This window comes from Acomys russatus, chromosome 10 (assembly GCF_903995435.1).
Source record: "Acomys russatus chromosome 10, mAcoRus1.1, whole genome shotgun sequence".
In the NCBI taxonomy this organism is placed as follows: domain Eukaryota; kingdom Metazoa; phylum Chordata; class Mammalia; order Rodentia; family Muridae; genus Acomys; species Acomys russatus.
In genome coordinates this window covers 1,847,409-1,870,113 of record NC_067146.1, presented here as the reverse complement: position 1 = coordinate 1,870,113, position 22,705 = coordinate 1,847,409, and the positions used below count along the sequence as shown (strand labels likewise).

At 38.3% G+C, this 22,705-nt stretch overlaps 1 protein-coding gene across 1 annotated transcript in view; it reads left to right on the top strand.

Annotated features, from left to right (window-relative positions):
- Positions 1-22,705, top strand: part of Mgam2 (maltase-glucoamylase 2 (putative)) — a 79,370-nt gene that overhangs the window by 15,710 nt on the left and 40,955 nt on the right. Inside the window, exons 10-24 of the mRNA XM_051152402.1 lie at positions 745-876; positions 971-1,069; positions 3,614-3,727; positions 5,236-5,320; positions 7,177-7,294; positions 10,593-10,764; positions 11,290-11,406; positions 14,705-14,859; positions 14,997-15,081; positions 15,925-15,981; positions 17,256-17,380; positions 18,160-18,248; positions 18,944-18,993; positions 20,563-20,730; positions 21,742-21,897. Coding sequence (XP_051008359.1) covers positions 745-876; positions 971-1,069; positions 3,614-3,727; positions 5,236-5,320; positions 7,177-7,294; positions 10,593-10,764; positions 11,290-11,406; positions 14,705-14,859; positions 14,997-15,081; positions 15,925-15,981; positions 17,256-17,380; positions 18,160-18,248; positions 18,944-18,993; positions 20,563-20,730; positions 21,742-21,897 — 1,722 coding nt within the window. The remainder of the gene's footprint in view (positions 1-744; positions 877-970; positions 1,070-3,613; positions 3,728-5,235; positions 5,321-7,176; positions 7,295-10,592; positions 10,765-11,289; positions 11,407-14,704; positions 14,860-14,996; positions 15,082-15,924; positions 15,982-17,255; positions 17,381-18,159; positions 18,249-18,943; positions 18,994-20,562; positions 20,731-21,741; positions 21,898-22,705) is intronic.

Genomic DNA, 22,705 nt, shown 5'->3' with positions numbered 1-22,705 from the left:
AGTTCCCTCACTTGTTCATTCAAATATACATTTAAAGAGTATCTGCCATACCAGCCAAGGAAAATATAGGCAGTTAACTTTGAACCCCTACCCAGACCTAGCCGATGGACAGAACATTCTCCACCATTGAGTGGTGAGTGAGGTCTGACTTTAATACAAACTCTGGGGCCCCATTTCTGACCATGTCCCCTGGATGGGGAGGCCTGGTGGCACTCAGAGGAAGGATAACAGGTCACCAAGAAGAGACTCGACACCCTATGAGCATATACAGGGGGAGGAGGTCCCCCTCAGTCACAGACATAGGGGAGGGGAGTAGAGGCAAAGCGGAGGGAGGGAAAAATGGGAGGATACAAGGGATGGGCTAACAATTGAGATGTAATATGAATAAATTAATAAAAATAAAGAATACCATTATACTATAAAAAAAAAGATTATCTGCCATATGTCCAGCATCTAAGTCCTAAAATTACAATGATAAACAAGATAATACTTGCTATTTTCAGATCCTTGGAGTACCTTCTGACATCCTTCTATCAGCCTGGGGACACAGAGATACAGTCTGAGTGTAGATGCACCTTTTAAAAAGAGCTTATTCATTTCTAGGAGCCAGACAAACTTGGAAAATCTCAGGACTATGAACCCATGTAGCTCTCTTTTAATAACAGGTTAAGAACCACAGTTGAAAACTTTCCAGTCAACAGGGTGTTATTTCCTAGGTTCTAACTGCCCAGAACTATCTTTCAGGATGTGCAATACTCGGACATAGACTACATGGATGGAGGAAGAGATTTCACTATTGATGAACGGGCTTACCCTCAGCTCTCAGATTTTGCTAAGGACCTACATAAAAATGGGCAGAAATATGTAATTATTCTGGTATGTTCAAGCACTTGTCTTGGTGCCTTATTTTTGCTTTTAAGTTGCAAAAGACACTTAGTAGAAAAATATTTACGTCATGCTTATTCTTCAGAACCCTGGCATCCTCAAGAACCAGAGCTATGAGGCCTACAAGAATGGAAGCAGGAATGGAGTGTGGATCATGAGCTCCAGTGGCTTTGCTGTTGGGGAGGTAATTTCTCAAGAAATTCAGGATAAATAACAGTTTGAGCAAATGTTGTACTTTTTATGTGAAAATGAGTGAAAGGCAAGTCACAATAGGGCTACTTTTTTTTGGCTTTAGTAGTTTTATTCTATTTTAAGCTAATACATATGATAATAAAGTTGTTAAAACTATAAGGGGTATGAAAAGCTATCCTTAGACTCGCTACTGTTTAGATAACAGGGAAGGAATATGCTGTTAGTAGAAAATTACTTTAAGACTGACTGCTTCTCAATTTCTCTTCCCCGAGACATTAAATTCAACTTCATTACTGTAAGAAGATGCTGATGATGGATGTGGAACCTAGACCAATTAATAGATTTCTTAATTTAAACAAGGCTCGTAGCTAAAGCCCAGGCTTGCCTCCACAGCATCAGCTTCAGGCACTGGAGAAACTGATTAGCAGGACAGTAGTACTCGTAAGACTGTGTACTTTCAAATAAATCATGTAGTCAACCTTCTGTTCTGGTTATATATAAGGTGAAGCCATGTGACTGAACTGGGTGAAATTTGCAAAAATGATACTTAATCTCTGAAATTCATGTCAATGTGTAGTATTTACAGTTCCTGGGTTGTTTATGTGCACAACTATCTTCTAGGGATTTTTAAATGGCCCATACGTCACTAAGCTCAGTTAGTTTTCCTCACTGATATTGTTCCCCTTAATTATTCTCCCTTTTTGTTGCTTTGAACTTCTGTGAAGCTATGTAAAGTTGTTTCTCCAATTCAAACCTCTACTTTCACTGTTTATTTTAAGGATATGAGTCTCTAACCACCAGATAGACTCATTTTCATGTATAAGACCAGAGGTCATGGTCAAATAAAAGTTGGGGTTATCTAAAAATTATCCCCATTGGATGAGCCATTTTAGTAAAGTGGGGTGTTTAGCCAAGCTATAATGGAATTTTTTTTATAAATTAAGATAATTAATTAGATGAGTGCTTCAATTGAGAAGAATCATTTGTTCTAAGACATTGGCAGAGGTAATAGTGGTGGAGGCAGGTTGGAGGTCGTTGCAGATGCTCTGTGTTTAGGACGGAGTTAGCTTGGCCTCCTCTCCGCTTAGGATGCTGTTGGAGATTCTGTTGCAGAACACCTTATTCCTGGGAATGTAAAAATTACCTCCAGTTAGTACTTGGTACCCATCAATCAAAACAGAATAAAAAGCCCAATGTACTTTAAAAAGGAATTTTAAACTTGTATCTTCCATATTAAATATTGTTTGCATTTTATAATGACTTTCATTAAAGCCATTGGATCTCAAAACAAAACAAATATACATGAATATACAAGTGTAAGGAAGAGATGTGGTTCATAGGGGTGGGAAGGAGACAAGGGAGGAGAGGGTTCAAGAGCGATTAGCGTGCTTTGTTTACATGTATGACGACGTCAAGGAGCACGGTTTGCAAAAGAATTCTATGCACTTAATAAATATAATCATTAAATTGTGTAATTATAAGATCCTCAAATCCCCAATCTAGAAATTTATTAGAAAGACTAATAGCAAGACTATTGTACTGCATTTTATATTCCAGTAAGCCAGAATTTTTAATAATTTGGCTATGTATATACCTTTTGGCAATTTGTGGAAGACAGAGCTACTGTCTGATAGATGAAGAAAAGATAGATACTATTAAAAACTTTTAGTAGGAGTAAGAGTAATTTTTCAAGTATTTACAAAATATTATTTATATGCCAAAATCAACATTATTTATAATGGACTCAAGACATGTTTATATGATCTTAAATTAACAACATATTAAACATACTCAGTCTTTAAAATACTTAACACTTAGACTTTCCAGAATTTTAATTTAAAAAATTTACTTTTGAGAATTTTTATGACTAGCACTATTCCTAACCTTCTTCTCCAACCTCCAACACCTCCCATGTCCTTCCTTACTCCTTCTTCAGTTCACAACCTCTACCTCTTATTATTGTTACATAGGCATTCATATGATTATTTGATTTAGTGTTTCTCTTATGCATATGTGTTTAGGGCTGAACATTTGGGATTGGATAACCTCTGAGGGGGCGGTCATCACTGGGGAAGATTCTTCCTTTCTCAACAACCATTGATTGTATAAATCTTCATCTAGTAGTGGGGCCTTGTAAATTTCTTCCATCCACATTCATATGCCAAAGTGTTGGCACTGTTCAAGTATTATTTAGGTAACAACATTGTTGGGATTTCATGGGTGCAACTGGTTAGTCACATACAGAAGACTCTGCCTCGCATCTCCTACCTGGCGTTACATTCGAAGAGTTTACATTTTTAAATAGAAAGAGATGCATGGTATATTTTTATTTAGCCAGTTGGTCTTTCTTCCTTTTTTCTTTCTTTGGATCTTTGTGTATATCTTTCCGATTGTTTTGATTTTGCTGGCAGAATGACAAATATGACTCTAAATAATAAGCAATACGAGGTTTGTGGTAAAAAGAAATAGCATTGACTGTTCAGTGACCAACTGAACCACCACACATTATGCCTTTGCCTTGCTTTTTGTTCTGCAGGGTTACCCAGGACAGTCAGTCTTTCCCGACTTTACCAATCCGGCCTCAGTTCTGTGGTGGACCCAGCAGCTCAGTGACTTTCACAGCCAGCTGGAGTTTGATGGTGTGTGGATTGTAAGTCATCATTCCAGACTCAAATACCCGTTGGAAATGGACATGCCAAAATTTCATATGGATGTTGACCCTTCTCCATAAGACTTTGATTGACATACTAGCATATATGATTCTTTTACCCCATGCCAAGTATGTCCTGGAAATTAGGCTCTTAAACCTCATTTTCTTATTTTACCTTTGCTACCAACTGATTGCTTCATTTTGATAAAGCCTTTTGTTGTTTTCAAGGAATTCCACCTTTTCTTTATTAACCCAATTTCAACTTAAAATATAGTTTTATTAAAAGTGATGATTGTTATACTTACTAGTTTATACAAACGTAATATAAGGGAGCCAGGCATGGTGGCACAAACCTGTAATCCCTGCACTCTGAGAGCCAGAGGCAGGCAGATCTCTGTGAGTTCAATGACAGCTTTGTCTACAAAGTGAGTCCGGAACAGCCAGGGCTATACAGAAAAACCCTGTCTCACAAACAAACAAACAAGTAAAAAACCTAATGAGGTTTTGTGATTTTTTTTTCTTTTTTTAAAAAAATTTTTAATTAATTTATTCTTGTTACATCTCAATGTTTATCCCATCCCTTGTATCCTCCCATTCCTCCCCCCCCCCATTTTCCCATTATTCCCCTCCCCTATGACTGTTCCTGAGGGGGATTACCTCCCCCTGTATATGCTCATAGGGTATCAAGTCTCTTCTTGGCAACCTGCTGTCCTTCCTCTGAGTGCCACCAGGTCTCCCGCTCCAGGGGACATGGTCAAATGTGAGGCACCAGAGTACATGAGAAAGTCATATCCCACTCTCCACTCAACTGTGGAGAATGTTCTGACCGTTGGCTAGATCTGGGTAGGGGCTTAAAATTTACCGCCTGTATTGTCCTTGGCTGGTGCCTTAGTTTGAGCGGGACCCCTGGGCCCAAATCTGCCTATCATAATGTTCTACTTGTAGGTTTCTAGGACCCTTTGGATCAGTGATTTTTTATTATAGAAAATTGGAGAGGTTTCTTTGAAAATTTCAGATATATTTGTTTGCAAGAGTAGGCTTTATTTTATTACTAATTTGTTTTTTGAAAATTGTATTAGACTTCAGTTATGTTCTTTTACTTTTACCCTGTGGAATATAAGACAGAAAAAAATGAAAAGAGAACAAATATTCCCTGTCCTTAGTTTTTAGAATACACTGAAGCAGCAACTTCAGCAATAAGATCTTCACAGTTTATGAGGCAAAGGCCAGTTTTGAATTATTTACCTTAATTAGGAGACTGAATAAATGTATAAGAGATACAACATGTTTAATGTCATTTGGAACTATAATATAAGTTTGATACAATTTATTCCAAGTTACTTATTTTTATAAAACTGAAAGAGGCCAAAGAAAATGGCAGAGATTGTTTAAAATCTTGACGACAGCTAAGAGAAGACCCGGATGTCTTGACTTCCGGTTATAAGCACTTCCTGTTCAGCATATTTACTATCAGTACATTTTACATCTTGTGTGTTTTGTCTCTGAAGGAAATGGATGAACTGGCTATACTTCCGCAAGACCCCAACCAGAAGTGCGACTCAAACGGCTTGAACTTCCCTCCGTTCACACCCAGTAAGCTCTCCTCTCGGCCTGTGATGCAGGAAGTGACTTAAGTCACTTAAATCACTTCTGTTCCACTCAGCCTTGCCAGGAACAGTCAGCTTCCCAATCCAGCAAATCCCCAGACGTCTGAGTAACTCTTTCTCTAAAATCTATTGGAGTCCCTTGGCATCTGATTGCCTTTTACTCCAAAGGGCAACACATGTTAAAGCATTAATCCGTGTCCCACTTTGCTTCTCACTCCATGGCCCTTACACAAGAGTTTCTTCTTCTTCTTCTTCTTCTTCTTCTTCTTCTTCTTCTTCTTCTTCTTCTTCTTCTTCTTCTTCTTCTTCTCTTTCTTTTCCTCCTCCTCCTCCTTCTTTTTTTTTAATCCAACTCACTGCATCCAAAACTCTTAGGAGACTGTGTTTTGGTTTGTGCAAGAAATTGTAAACACTGTGGGGTACAAATGAGAGATTCTCTCTCCCTCCTTTTTTTCTTCTATCCCTTCATCCCTCCCTCCCTCCCCCATCCTCCCATCTTTCATCCTTTCTTAGTAGCCGTAGTTTAAAGCACCAAATGGTTCCACATTTAATAGAGATTGCCATTGATATATCTTGCCTTTTTTTGTTTTAAACCTCATAAGTATTTTACAATACTTCATAATAAGACTTTATTAAATTAAAACATGGTTCTCCCATGAAAAAGCCTTTGGTACCAGCTTCATAGGGGAGGGGGAAAAGGTAAAGATTTGGAATAAGTTTCTTAACTAAGTTGCCCATATTTCTTTGCTAGAATCTTACCTCATAGGCACACATCAACTTTTAGAGAAGTTAATCTTCACTAACAAGGCTGAAATTTCTATAGCAAGCTTATTTTATTTGTCCACCCTTTATATAACCACTGAAACTAAGGTTTAGTTGCTTCTCAGCTCCCCTTTGGTCACTGAAGGGATATTTTTGTTTTTGTTTTGTAGTTTAAACAGTTTCAACCTTTGCAAAATCTTCACCATGCTTACTTAAAAAGGTCATTCTTCTTTACTCTGTCTGTGTCTCCTACCCCTTTTATGGCCACATGGTACATGTTATCCTGAAAACGACACAGACATGAATACCTATGGCAAAAGGAAAATGTTAGTGTTCTGCTCACAATTAATAGAGTTGTGAATCTAAAAAACTGCAAGAAATGTAACTTTCCTTCCAGCTTATCTATCACCCAGTTAAATCTCCTACTCCAAATATTTTCCTACATGGCTGGTGGGTACGTTTTAGCCTTAATTTCTTCCTTACCACACCTCTTCCTGGAGTTATGCCTCCTAGTAAGGACCTACACAGGGGTAAAGCATACATCCTAGATATATCCATCATGTGTGTGTGTGTGTGTGTGTGTGTGTGTGTGTGTATGTATATCATGCATACATCAGGTATGCATGTGTATAGAGGAAATGAGTTTATAAGACATAAACCATTTTAGCTTTAAAAAAAGCAAATATAAAAACCACAATGTGGATGCTCAGAATTGGGATTAGAATTCTTCTTCATGAAAATATCTGATGTCGCATGACTCCTACTTCTTAAAAATTGTGATATAAAAGTGAGTATGCCCCTATCCACATCACTCATCCCTGCACATTGCACATGCAGATAGACTCTAGGTACTTTGTATTTATTCTCAGGTGTCTCCACTTACCATCATCCTTTGTGAGCTCCAGGGAATCAATGGTTGGCTTGATGTAGTTCTGATATAGAAACAGTAAAGAGTAAGATTGTAAATGTGGGGATTTTGTAAAGTGGATATTGGTGAAGGTACAATAATAAGGAGTTAGTTGTCTATTTTGTTGTTGTCGTTTGATGGAGAGTTACCCCACTGATGAGTGTTTTCTCTAGGTGTCCTGGATGGCTCTCTGTTCTCAGGCACTCTCTGCATGGACACAGAGTTTTACTCAGGCCTCCACTACGACGTCCACAGCCTGTATGGCCACACCATGGCAAGAGCCACAGACTTGTAAGGCTTCGGTTGTCCGCCTGGTTCTGCATTTGGGAAGATGGGGGGGGGGTGGAAGGTGGGAGATGAAAAGTAGATGGGATTCTCTTGCATAAATAGGTTGCTCAATTTTTTTGTGATTATAAGAATACAGAAACTGGCATATAGTGGTACTTAAGATGCACAAAGTTTGGTTTTCCATATGAGTTTAATTTTGATTGTTTTTTTTTCCCTAAGGCACATTGCCATTTCAGTGATACTCCTGGGCAGCAAAATATAAGGCAGTTGGAGCCCCCAACTGAAAAGTAGCCATAGTCCCTTTACTGAATGTGTGACGGTCACCACAGAGTTTAGCATATTTAAAAAAAAAACAAGATGCTAAGTTAAATTTTCATGGAACATACTGTACTTATGCTTACAAATATTTATTTGGATTATTTGGAATTCAAGTTCAGCTGGGTGTCTTACTGTCATCTGACAATATGCTGTATCTTACCCTTCTCCCTTATCTCTTCATTTATTGATTATTTCTTTTCAATCCTCTTCTCTGTACACACACACACACACACACACACACACACACACACACACACACACACACATCATATGTATCTTCTAGCTTACTCTCTTCTCAGTGTCTTAAATACCAATTACATAGCTCCACGTAGTTAGTTTTTCAAAATAACTAACACACTGACTAATAATTTTAAATTCCATGTCTTAGTTAGTAGCAATGCTGTTATTATCTCCCAGACTCTGAAATGAGAACCTTCATACCATCTTTAATTTTTTTCCTGAAAATTTAGAAATCACCTTTCAAATATTTTGTTTATACTTTTGAAATTTTATGATAATCAGTTCTTATTTTTCCACAGTCACATTTTAATTAAAGCCCTCACTATTTTTCTCATTAATGAATACTCATTCCTTGCCTCTCTGACTTTAAACCACATCCAAATCATTTATCCTCTACCCATTCAAAGTATCGTTCAAGGGGCAGGCAACATCAGCATCTCCAAGATATAATGGTCACTATCTTGAGCCTTAGACTGAACCGTAGGAATGAAAACAGCCTTTTAACCAACACCTCAAGATGTATTGAATTGATGTTAAAACTTACAAAGGACTATTTCACAGTGCTGTCAAAGTGGTATTTTTTAAGTTTTTTAAAATTTATTTCCCCGGTGGTTTTTTTTTTTTTTTCCATTACACTCTTTTCTATGCGATAAAGCATTACTCCTTAGAACAGACTGTGAAATACTTCCTAAAGTAGATTTCTCACATCCTTGTCACTTTTCATTCTTTAGGCTCAGGTAGCGCTTCTCTCCTCAACAGCTAAATGCTATGTATCCTTTCATATAGCCAATGAGCTGACACTCCTGAACAAGACAGCTTTCCTGGCCTTGTCCAATCGCCAATGTATGAAATTTACCTATGCTGTCATTTCTGGAAAACTTCATGACTATTTTATATGCTCTATTTTTCACATTGCAACAAACAAACTTATTTTTGCTTTTATTTTGTAACATGAAAAATCACTGTTTCATGATTTTAGATGGATGCCCATTTTCCTCTTGCTGGAATATAAAACCCTGCATGGAAACCCTGCACTCTTAGCTTGTAGACTAGTGCGTTGACTATGTGCCGGTGGAGTAAATGCCTGGCTTGAGAGAGACAAGTGTATGATGGGACGTGTTGGGTCAAAGACAGAGAATATTTTTCTGTTTTTCAACACTGTCATGACATTCTACTACATTGGGCTGACCAGGAGAGAATGATTCCTTGTACAGAAAACACCCATGTTTGTACTTCAGTAAAGGCAAACTCCAAGAACACCTGTTCCTGATCACACTTACTCTCTTTTCTCATCCCTTCTAGTCTTCCTTCTGTCTCTCTTACCTTCCTTCTTTCTTTGGTACCCCCTTTCCTCCATCTTCCCCCTCCTCTCATTTTCCCCCCTTTATTGTAAAATAAACGAAGCAAGCAAGACTCTGTTGCCTCATCTCTACAATGAGAGAGCGACAATGATGCTGCCCTCAGTTCCCCTCGGTTCTAGCAGGCTTTACCTCCTAAATGCTTGTGTCTAGGAGGAGTGAATGGGTCACATGAGGCAGGGAATGGTAAGAAGGAAAAGAATTTCAAATTGCTTCACTGCCAATGTCTGCATGTGATAAAAGTGCTATAAAATCATAATTGGTTTCGTTAATATATTCTAGAATCATGTAAGCACTGTGGTTAATAGTTAAAAGGTAATTGTAACTCAGTAAGAACCAGGTGTCTTTCTGACATGCTTGAGCGTGGAAGAACAAGCTGAGTTTCCAGAAACCAGTAAAGATAAATGGACCTTGCCCCTTGGGCATGAGATAGTGTTGGATTTTAAAAGTAAATGTTTGGGCCACCCTTAGTTACTTCCTCATACCTGACTTTTGCCTCCCCACAGTCAAAACGTTTCATTCAGAGAGGTCAGCACATCAGAACTGGAGGCACGGATCTGCCTTAACTGGGGGATTAGTATGGGGGCAGCAGCCAGTGGGCTGAGTGAAAATTTTCTCTCTCTGGCACGAAAGGAGGCAGATTTTCTCAGAGCTCACGCAACGATCATAAATAGGCTAGACACAGGCAAGGGAGGAAGAGAAGTAGAAGGATCTCTGGATGGATGTTTTTTCTCAGACGCATATTATCGAATCGGTGCTGCAAAAAGGCCATCTCTCTACTTCAACCTTCCAGCTGCGTGTCTGATCCTGTTTCGGTTTCGTTTTGTGTAGGCTGAACACAATCTTCCTCATAGTGATAATGCATGGTGTAATAAAGATAAGGAGATCAGCCTGTCTTGCAGCTCACACCAAAGCAGAACCTGAGCCTGAGCAACAAAGCCTGGGTGAAAGGGTCCAAGGAACAAAACTAAACTAAACTAAACTAAACTAAACTAAACTAAACTAAACTAAACTAAACTAAACTGTTGTAGTAGATAGGGCCAGAATCTAACTCACTGTGGCATGTAACACATGTTGTCTTCCAAAGGAGCCAGACCAATACCAGATACAACAAGATACAGAATTCATAAAAACTATAATGAGGAATACAGATGCTAAAGGAATTTTCTTGGGAGGCTGGAACTGATCTATATTATCTTATCCAAGATAGTAGGCCTTACGAAGAAGTGAAAAGAAACCCTTAAAAATAGCGCCTTTTTTTGCAAATCTAGTTTTTGATACTTTGTTTCCCATTGGTTGAAAACCTGGTTGCTGCTTCTGGCATAAGCTGAGTTCTAGACAGTCACAGGCTGCCTCATACACAACTGGCTGAATTTCTTTCCCAGGGCCCTGGGGACTGTCTTCTCTTCCAGTAGGAGCTTGATCTTATCACGTTCTACCTTTGCCGGGTCTGGCAAGTTTGCTGCTCACTGGCTGGGAAACAATTCAGCCGCCTGGGATGATCTCAGATGGTCCATCCCCAGCATCCTCGAGTTTAACCTATTTGGCATCCCCATGGTAAGCCTCCTTCCCGACCTTTACCCTCTGTTACTTTTACCATTACCATTCTTCACGGTGTTTGAAAAACTATGGAACATGTCTCATTGCCTATGTTTTAGCAAAATCAATTTTTATGTGTGATGTAAGATGGTTCTGAAGACATAATGATATAAATGTTAACATTGATTTATCTTTCACTTAGCCTCTGTAGGTAGGAAAGAATTACTACAACCCAAATGGATAAGTATAAGAGAAAAAAATTCTGACAGGAAAGCATCAGTGAATGGGTATGAGATCATCAAGGCCTGAGTGATGAGGGCAGGCCCTTGATACAGATGCCCTGTCTAGTCAGTTTGCCTAGTATATCCTATAATGAGCATACCTTTGTTTCTTTCATTTGGCTGGGGTTTGCTCTAGGACTTTGGCATCTTTTGAGCATTAAATAATACTGGTAAGAATTCACTTTCCTTCATTATATGAGAACACAGCAAATCATTTTGCCTTTCTAGTAATCATTTGTTTGCCTGCCTGCTAACTCTACAGGTTGGGGCCAACATCTGTGGCTATAGAAACAATGTCACAGAAGAACTCTGCACAAGGTGGATGCAACTTGGAGCATTTTACCCACTGTCCAGGAATCACAATGGTCCTCAGTACAAGGTAGGTTTCTTTAAGAGACAAGGTGGGACATTCTTGGATAATTTCTACTGGCTTTCAAAGAAGGGTTATAGAAAACGCCTATGTACTGGCCCTCGCTTCATAGGAGTAGGTAAATCTTGAGTGATATGTCGAAAAGGCAAGGTATAAGAATGAAAGTGTTGGAAGAATGCATATTTATATATTGAGTTGCTGATAGTAGGGCATGGTGGTACATGCCTGTAAATCTCAGCACTCATAAGACAGAGGTGGGAGGATTGCTTCAAGTTTAACTCAGAATGGTCTACATAAGAAGACCTGTTTAGAAACAAAGTCAGGACATGGGAAGCCCTAGATTCAATGGCTGGTTCTGCCACCACCAACATTTATACTGCTTCGATCACTTGCTATCACCTTGTAGAAGATGGTACATTGGGCGATCAATTTCATATTCATAAAAATGTATTAATAAAACTAAATTATATTAACATATTAATAGATGGTGTAATATATCCATGTACATATTAATATGCTTAATATAAAGAAGATCAATCTTACATAAGAGAGAGCAAGAGAGAAAGATTATGGAGGGGTAGGTCAGTGATGTAAAATGCTTTTTATCTTGTTATAACATTTTGCTTTGTATAAAAATTTTGGGAGACCATCCCTCTATTACTTCCCATGATTCATCCTACCATTATCTCTTTATCTAAAATAATATTTTTAATGTGAAAAATCTACAAAAATAGTTAAAATCATTCTTAAGGTGTTTACAATGCAGCAGAAACAAAGCGATTTTTTTATTTTAATAAAGTAAACTGCAATTTAAATATTTATACTGGGCGACTTTGGTTTTAATAAACTCATTAAAGGGGCCTTGGAAATAATTAATAGATAAAACGCTGGCTGAACAAATGTGAGGAGCAGAGTTAGGATGACAGAAGTTTGGTAAAAGCTGGGCAGGTGCGGCACTGGCCTGTGATTCCAGCATCCCAGAGACAAAGAGAGGGTATCTCCATAACATGAAGGCTAGATAGACTACCCTGAATTGGTGAGTTCCAGGTCAAGGAGAGATCCTGCCTCAGTAAATAAGCGTATCAAAGAAGACAGTCAAAATCAACTTTGCACCTCCATACTCACACCCAAACGAGTGTGTGTGTGTGTGTGTGTGTGTGTGTGTGTGTGTGTGTGTGTTGGCTGGTTTTATGTCAGCTTGACACAAACTAGAGACATTTTGGAAGGTGAACTTCAATTGAGAGAAAATACCACCATCAGATTTGCCTGTGGGCAAACCTGTGGTGCATTTCTTGATTGATGGAGGATGTAGGATGACCCAGATCACTATGGGTGATACCAACCATAGGTTGCTGGTCCTGAATGCAATAAGAAGTGAACTTGCGGAAGCCATGAGGAACAAATAAGAGGTACTCCTCCATGGTCTCTGCATCAGTTTCTGCCTCTTGGTTTGAGTTCCTGCCCTAAGGCCCTGCCTTGAATTCCTTTGATGATGGAATGTGATGTGGAAATATGAGCAAAATAAATCCTTTGTTTCCCAAGCTTCTTATGGTCATGGTATTTTATCATGGCAATTAAAAACCCTAACTCAGACCATATATTCACATATGAGAGAACGTGTATATAACACATATATATACAAAAATAAATCATCTCATTTGAGTAATTTCATGGTCATTTTGGTTCTGGCTCTTGCTTTTGTGCAATGACATGCCTTTTCTGGGAGGATGCAGAGTCAATACTTCAAAGTATTTTATTTTCAAGTTCCTTTATTTATTTGTGGTCTGGAGAGAGATGACTATTTCTGAAGGTGAGTTGGGGCAGGAAATATAGGTAGTGTTCACAAAATACAGCTTCATGTAGATGGTGGCATGCAGCTTCCCCCAGGTGACACTAGCATAAACAGCTAGTTTTGGTAAAGAACTATGCATGTCCTTTTAAATTTAAATTTAGAATTTGAAACAAATAGGGAACACTTAACATATATTTTTTTGGGACTCGATATATTCATAGCATTATTATTTAGCTAGTGTTCAGCATAAGAGATTAGTGCTTAAGGTATTTATATCCCATTCTTTTTACAGGTCTTCAAAACTCAGCTTGTACTTTTAACACTCTTAAAGTTGTACGTTAAAGTTTTAGAAGTTGATGTAAAATGCATTCCTATAAAACAGTCAAATAATGAATTGAAACATGGACTCAGTCTTATGATTTTCATTTAAGGTAATCATTAATTAGGCATAGCTAGGTTCTTCAGTATTACAAACTGCATCTCAGTGTCCCAGCCACCACAACAGCCAGTATAGCCCTAGGTTTTTTCAGCTGGAAGCCAGATAGATGATGGAGGCCCAAACCCACTATTTTCTTCTGTGTTTATCCTCAGTGTTTTCATGAACCCAACATTAGCATTACAGAATGGTTGTATTTGTGAAGGAGCTGGGCCTCTTATAAAGAAAAACGAATATATTTTGGAGAAAATTCTGATTCTGTCACATGATCCAGAATGAGAAGCCAAATGTGATATATATGTCTTTCACACCTTCCAAGCTACAAAGAGAGTAAACAAAGCGAGTGCTTACTCTTGGTGACAAATGTTTTCCTCTAGGCCATATCTTTCGTCTAGGAAAATTAGATTTCTCTGTTGAAGAATTTTTGTTTGCTTTTTGATACAATCTGCACAAATTTTCCCTTATTATCTTTTTACATGTTGTGCTAATATACCAAGGTAGATACAAAGGTCATTGTCTTTGGGATGTGGAACATGAAACTAACTGTGATGACTAAAACAATTACAGAGGAAAGTACACACACACACACACACACACACACACACACACACACACACACACACACACACCAAACCTAGAAAAAAGAAAAGATTTGGTATGTAGATCATAGTTAGTCAATGCAACTTAAGTAAATGGGTTTTTAAAAATTATAAAACCAAGTTTAGATCAAATGACTATTATTTCTATTTCTGATGTGAAACAGAAAATATCTCAAAATTTATTGGAGTGTCTCTGAAGGGAGTAGATCCCCTTTGGCCCCTTTCTGTCCATTGAAACCCTTGTGGTGTCCTCTTGTCACGCAGGACTGCTGTAGTCCACACTAAGAAGATCATGACTTCTGCTTGCACATCTGTACTGCAGAAGTCATGTGATCTTTGAGGTTTCTTTTTAGCCATAAAACAAAGGAAACTATTGGCTTCTGAAAATATTTCCCATCCTTCTCCAAACTAGAGAACATGACTGTGTTCATTTGGGAAAATAGAAAGAAATAGTCACTAATCACTTCTATTTCCTTCTAGGACCAGGACCCTGCTGCCTTTGGCCTTAATTCTGTGCTGTTGCAATCCTCAAGACATTATTTGAGCATCCGTTATACCTTACTGCCTTATCTCTACACCCTCTTCTACCGTGCTCACACACTGGGGGAGACAGTAGCAAGACCCCTGGTACATGAGTGAGTTTCTAGACCAAGCGCCTCCTTCAGATCATAAGTTCCCTTTACCTTGCTAGGGTAACAAGGTCCATTAAGATATGTGATGTGTTGCCGTCTGCTTTTGGAAATTCACTGTGAGTGTGCTCTGTGCTTTATAGGTTCTATCAGGACCCAGCTACATGGGATTTACATGAGCAATTCTTATGGGGACCTGGACTCCTCATCACACCTGTGTTATATGAAGTAAGTTTGTTGCCTGAATACTGGAATGGGATGTTACAGTTGTCCTTATAGCTTTATAGTGGAACAATCCAGTTGCTGAGTATATATGATTATACTTAAGTCTAAATATAAATGACAGTCATGATGAATGTTTGGAAATAAAAATTTTTGGTTCCAATTTTGCATCAAATAAAAAAGTTTCTATGCTGTAAAATTACCTCTAAAGACTATGTGCATGTGGCCATGCACTGATATGGTCTTAGAATACCTTGGCATGTGTAGGAGTGTGTGTGTGCACTGACCATCTAGATATTGTCTCATCCAGAGGGTTTGGGTTGGGAAGACAGAATAAGTGGGCAAAGGAGTAAGGAGGGAAAGTAGAGCATAGGAAAGTATGGCCATCGGCTGAGAAGTAGGGTGTGTGGGAAGGATTGCTATTATGCCGATTATCTTGTTAAAAAATATTCCTTCCATAGCAATCAAGAAGAAAAGATAGAGAACAAAGGCTCTTTGACCTGGTGATGTCACAGTTACATCTAATCAACCACTGACTTTGCTCTCCTGTGGATGTGGTTGGCAGTCTACTCTGAATTAATGCAAGGCATGATCTGAGAATGAAACACTCTGCTTCTCTTAGAAAACACATGAACACAGATACAAAGTGAACTTAATTTCTAGGTACAGCTTGGCTTTGAATAGACTGCTTGGCTTTTCTGGGTCCACGTCTTTTCACTTGTATAACAGAATGATCTCAAATGGCTCTTAGGATTACTCATATAGCCATGAGAAATGATATGAGGGTAATCTCTAAATTCTAAAGAGGTGTGTGTGTGCTAATATTCCTTACTGGCTTTATTTCCTTAGGGCATGGACCAAGTGAAAGCCTATATCCCAGATGACATCTGGTATGACTATGAGACAGTAAGTCAAGTGGCTTCTAGAAGAGGACAATTCTAAAACAGAAGTCTTGGGAGTTCATGGGAGGCTAACACAAGGCTTTGTAATCAGTAGATTGTGGGAGATGTTTTGAGGCATCTTAGTCCATTCGGGATAGTATTTTTTTTAAAAAACAACTCCATACTGTGTAATTTATAAACAGCAGAGCTTTACTGACAACAGTTCTAGGGGGCTCTAAAAGCCAAGATTAAGTCTTCACAACATCATCAATGGTAGCTTCTCACTGATCTCTCATGACCCAATCCCTTGTCCAGAGGGATCATCTCTTAATAACATCACATCACACATAGTATTAGGTTCCAGCATATGAATTTTAGAGGGATATTAACATTCATGCCACAGTAGAAGCCATTCCTAATACCTGCAGTAGCTTTATAGAATTTCACCATCTCAATCTCAACATGATTGATATTCTGATAATTGGGACTAATCATTTTTTTGAATATTGTCTGTGAAAGCAGAGAATTCAAGCTCACTGCTGAAATCATAGAAAGTCAGTCAACTTTGTTATTGTAATAAATATCTGAGACAATAAAGTTATAAGGAGACAGAGTCTCTATATTTTTCCTTTCAATTCCAGAAGTTCTAGCCTTTAGTTCTATTGCTTTGGGCCAGTGGCAACCTAATTTGATAAAAGCATGGAAAGAGAAACAAAACCTCATGGCTAGAAAGTGACAGAGAGTACAAGGAAGAAACTAGGGCTTTATAATTCCCAGTGAACACACTCCTCTAATACCTTAAATGTTTATGCTGGGACTGGAGAGATGGCTCAGTGGTTATGAGCACAGTCTGCTCATCCAGAGGACCTGAGTTCAATTCCCAGCAACCACATGGTGGCTCACAACCATCTGTAATGGGATCAATGCCCTCTTCTGGCATGCAAGTGTACATGCATATACACAAAAATTAATAAATCTTTAAAAAAAAGTTTATGCTAAAGTCCACCCATGAAGTTTCTACAAGCCCCCAATAGCATTGAGCTAGGGACCAAGCCTTTAACTCATAAGAATGTGGGGGATATTCAAGATACAAGCTATAACATGCAGTATGGTGAGAGATAGACAAGGTTAGTGTCTCATTTCTCTCTGCTCTCTACTACCCATATGCCTTGGGGAAATCACTTCAGTTTGGAGATCCCCATCTTCTTGTCTTTAAAATGGATTGACTCGACCAGAGGATCTGTAAGGTGTTTTATGGCTGCAGAACCCTATCTAGTCTCTTTTCCTTTTCTTGCTTAGGACCTGGCCATCCAATGGAGGAAACAATTTGTAGACATGACACTACCAAATGACAGGATAGGGCTTCATCTTCGAGGTGGCTACATATTTCCCACCCAGCAACCAAACACAACCACAGAGGCCAGGTAAGCTCCTGTGTCTTCAAACTACTCTGATGCTCAGTGGGGCTTTGTGGGAGGGGCAAGCAAGGACCAAGAATACATGGGCCAAATGGAATCCAACTACTGTCAGCAATCTCCTCTTCCTTTTGACATTGGTCCCAAATTGTCTTCAGATGCGTAAGTATAGTCTCACTTTTGTAGTTCTTCTATTGGATTAAATGTGAGTATAGGAATAGTCAAATAATCTCCATGAGGAGTTCCCTATAGACAGGCATTATCTTAGGGTGTTTTCCCCAATATGTGAGAAGAATTGAGTAGGAAGCAAAAGCCAACATAGATTGGCTCAGGTCTCAGATCTGGAGAAACTGAATTGAAACTCTGACCTGTGTTAACCTTAGACAACATCTCTGTGTTCACGTTTGTTATTGATAAACTGGAGAAGATGACAGTTTGATATTTTAGCACCTTTGTGAGGATTAAGTAAATTAGTGTAAATGACAGTAGCTGGAACACACTCACAAGAATGCCTGTTACAGGGCATTGCTAAAATGGTCACAAACCCAGTTTCCACAAACACACCTCACCCCACCATTGATCTTACATCTCTCTTTTCCATACTTGTATTTCCATAAAATGCTAATATAAACTCAGTTTCTGGAGTTCACTCTGGAGGATCCATCACTTGGCATCCAGGGGTAGATTTGTCAAGGGGAAGATTGATGAAGAGGTGCATTTGTCGAGGGGGAAATTCATCTCTTTATGTCTTTCCTTCATTGTCTGAAACTGGAAATTTTTCTCTTCAGCCGGAAGAATCCCTTGGGACTCATTGTTGCCTTGGATTATAAGAGAGAAGCAAAAGGCCAGTTGTACTGGGATGACGGTGTGTCTAAAGGTAGACTTTCCCACTGGCAGTGGGTCTTAGTGAAAATTTGTCACCATAGTCTTCCCAATAAGGCACCAAACCCATTAGCATTGCTGTGTATTTTAGTATCATAGGACATTTTAGTAGCTAGGAAAATTAAAACTCATGCTAAAAGCTCCATTATCTAAGGACAATGAATTAAAAGAGACTTTATATGCAAACCTTATGTGTCATTGACATGGCCAAAGAAATAAATAATATTGCATAGATTCTTTATTGCACATCATCATTAATATGTTAATAGCTTAAGAGATGTCATTTAAGTTACCACTGAGAAAGACATATCTGATGTAGGTCTTATGTTTTGCACTGTAAGATGTGAAGTGACCACAACACTGGAGCTTTTAGACTGAATAGAATAAGAAATTATTAATATTTAATAACTATTATTACACTGCATGCAAAGCACATAGAGATGAATGAACCATAAACATTGACCTTGACAAACGCAGTCAAAAGAAAATAAAGAACCACAGGAAAATGAAAATATTTTAAATGCTAGCAAGTGGAGCCACAGGGCACCATCAGAGAAAGTAAGGCTGACAAAAGTGGGCTTTTGGATGAGCAGAACTATATGCAAAAGAATTCAAGTGAGGAGGATGTGACTCCACAGTTCCATTGTTTCCCGTAGCAACGGTTCATACGTATCTACCCATCTCTTTCAGGCACAGTATCTGAAGAGGAGTACATCCTCTACGATTTCTCTGTTACTTCTGTAAGTGCTCTGTTCATGGAACGCACATTTCATGTTTCTTAGTGTGATGATTTTTCGAGGCTTTGGTGTTCTATATGTGTTTTCAGTTCTCCGAAATTCATGTATAAGTCTTAAATTGGTTCATTTATTATTATATAAGACACATCTGAACTACTTTCCAGAGTGGCTGTCCATTTTATATTTTTACCACTAATATGTAAGTGATGCTCTTTCTCTATGTACTCGTTTGTGTTTGAAACTTGTCAGTGTTTTCATCTTAGCCTTTCTGCTTGACCATTTCTTGTGACTTTAACTTGCTTTGCTATTTCTTCAATGTCTAATCATGTTGAAAGCTTTGCATAGGTCTACCTGCCTTTTTTTTTTTAATATTATCTTGGGTGAAATGCCACATCTTTATCCATGTTCTGATTGGATGGTTTTCTGTGTTGGTTTCCAGCTCATTTTAAATAGTCCTTAAATATCTGTGAAACCTGTCCTTCATTATGTGGTTTGTAGATATTTTATTTTATATGTAGGTTTCTCTTTTCTTCCTCTTGAAGATTTTCACAAAGCAAACATTTACATTTGAGTATGCCTAAGTTATCATTATTTTCTCTGCTGGATCATGCCTTTTGATATGATGTCTTAATAACTCAACCTGGTCTTGGAACCTTAGTATTCTCTGATGTTTAATTTTGGTTTTCCGAAACATTTTCTTAAAGCTTTATTATCTATATCTAATTTATCATCTATTATCTATTTTGGACTAATTAGTATATTTAGGTCAAAGTTCAACTTTTTGCCTATGGGTCCAGGTGTCCCAGTGCCTTATTTTAAAATGGCTCCTTCCTCCACTATAATGTTTTTTTAAAACGTTCAAATACTATTGGGGTACATTGGAGTTGTATTCTTTGTACTTAGCAAAATGTGCCACTTTCCCTCAGAGTACAGTCCCACCTACTTCTGGAATTAGCTAAGCTTTGCTGCTTTTCAACTCTGTTTCTATAAATAAGTTATTTAATTTCTCTGTGAGTTAGTATCTTAATCTGAAAAAAATGGAGATTGCAGACTTATAACTTGCTGGCCTATCTAAATGGGATAATATATTCAAGATACTTAGCACCATGCCTGCCATATAGTAATTATTCATAAAATTTAACTTGTTTCATTAATACTAAAATAAAAATTACTGTAGATGGTATGTGTGTGTGTGTATGTGTGTGTGAGAGAGACACACACAGAGAGACACAGAGACAGAGACAGAGACAGAGAGAGAGAGGCAGAGAGATAGAAACAGACAGAGACAGAGAGACTTGGTTTTTGTGTGTGCTTGGGTCCTCATTCTTTGCCTTGTAACTTCTGAAACTTTCTGTAAGTTGAGATTATATTTTCTGAGCAATAGGATAATAAAAGAGCCAGTTAACCAAAGGACGAGAGTGCTGGTGTTTGAGTCAACACTTGCCGTAGAGGTAGTCATTGATAACTTAGAAAAGAAAATCAATTTAGAAAATAGAAAAAAAAATCTTGGATATCAAGGGATTCTGGATGTGTACATCCAATCTCTAAAATGACTTTCTCCCTCCTCTGCAGAACCATTTACAGGCAAAAATTATAAATGGTAATTATGTGGATCCTAACGACCTCATGTTCACAGACATCAAAGTCTTGGGGATGGACAAAGAACCAACTGATTTTAATGTCTCTTATAATGACATTATCACTCCCATTTCAAGCTACAACTACAATGAATCAACGAAGGTAAGAGACCATTCCATCCGCAGGATTCTGGATGAAAGGCCTGCCCTGGGATTCTAACAGCTTTCCATCCATGGCCTCTGTGAGTCTGGATATTCACAGAGACAATTTTACTGTTGGGACAGCCACCATACCATAAAAGAAATGTGTGCATGCTAGTATGAATCCTTCTAAGAAAGATCACAAGAGTTGATGCCTCAGGAGCAGTTCTTTTCTGCTGATTCAAAACTAGACATGATAGTCTCAGACAGAGTGGGAAAAATGAGGGTCAATAAATTGTCCTGGTTCTGAGGTGTTTATGGTGTGTCCTTTGTTAAAGTTAGAACTACCCTTGAGACACAGCTGATGCTTTTCTTTGGTGCTGTTGCTGTAAGCTTTGGGAGAAAACATAAGCTGTACTGACTTAGTTATCACTGAGTGATTACTTGATAAACTCATCTAGAGGATAATAATTATTGGCCCACTCCTGTAAGTCCTGAGAAGTTCATTGTTTCTTAGGTAAGCCACCTTTCACCAGAAAGCACACATAGCACGGGATAGGAACAAAACTTCTAGGACACAGTGCCACAATGAGGCACTGATGTGGGCTATTGTCTTAGGCATGCGATTAAATCTGTATCATGGAGACAACCATAGTACTTACAGCACTGGGTCATCCTGTAGAATTAATGAACATAATGTGTAATATGATTGTCACAGTGTGTGGCTCCTGTGCATACTCAAAAAAAACTGACTGTGCTATTGATTACTGCCATATTTAGTCTCATTAAGAAGCATCATACCAGAAGGATAAAAAGCCTAAAAATGATAGCCATGCTGTGATCTGCACTCCTAAATTGCTCCACATCCCATACTTTCACAATGGTCCCAAAATGTCAGCAATCAAGCAAGTTCCAAATAGTCTGAGGTGATATTGGGAGAATGAGCCTGGTCCTGATTTCCTGAGCATCATCCAGGACATTATCTCCACAGCTCTGAATCACCTGTTTTGTCACCTGGTTTCTCCTTGCCTAGGTGTTGACCATGTATAACCTCACAGGACTGAAACTGGGACAAGAATTCTCCATTAAGTGGAATTTTGTAGTCAGTGACCTGGAGAAGTTTAACTGCTTCCCTGAGGATCCTGCAGTATCCGAGGAGAGCTGCAAGCAGCGGGGGTGCCTTTGGGAGGTAATGACCACAGTGACCAGGAAGTTGTAGTATTTCTACAGCAAGTACAGCTGGAAAGCACTTTGAAACGGTTGACAACTTAATGGTCATCATCAGGACATTCTGATACACATTTTGTGAAATCCATGTGATAGATGATTGATATGTGTTTCCCTCAGATACCCTGTATCTAAAAAAATCACTGCCATTCTAATTGCTGCTTTAACTGTATTATTCAAAATCTTATTTTTGAACTATAAAAGAAGATTAAGAAGATCAAAGAGATTGGAGGATGAGATTAGAAGGTAATACAAGGATGAATATAGTTAAACTGTATTATATGCATTTATAAATATACCACCATGAAACATTATTTTTGTAACTGATATATGTTAGGAAAACCATTTTACCATCATAGTACACACTGAGCATTGAATATCGTAAGTGAACAGCTTTTGTTTATTGGAAAACCCAAACAGAAAGTAGGAGTCTTGTCCATTTTTTTTTTTAATAATGGAGAGAATGAAAACAGAAAAAGCTAGCTGTGTTGGGAGCAGTAGAAACCCAGCATGATTCTACCTGACACACTCCTTACAGAAGGTGTGTGTGTGTGTGTGTGTGTGTGTGTGTGTAGTGTGAGTGATCATATCTAGATCCTTTGCCTTGAGTGCTATAGTTCTATAAATTCACTGACTTAGAGAATACCAACTTTATTATCTCCAGATATAGTCATGAAGTTTGAGATCAGACTGTTGACAGGGCTAGTTTCTTCTGAGGACTGTGGGAGAGATCTGTTCCATTATTCACACTTAGATTCTAGTGGTTTTCT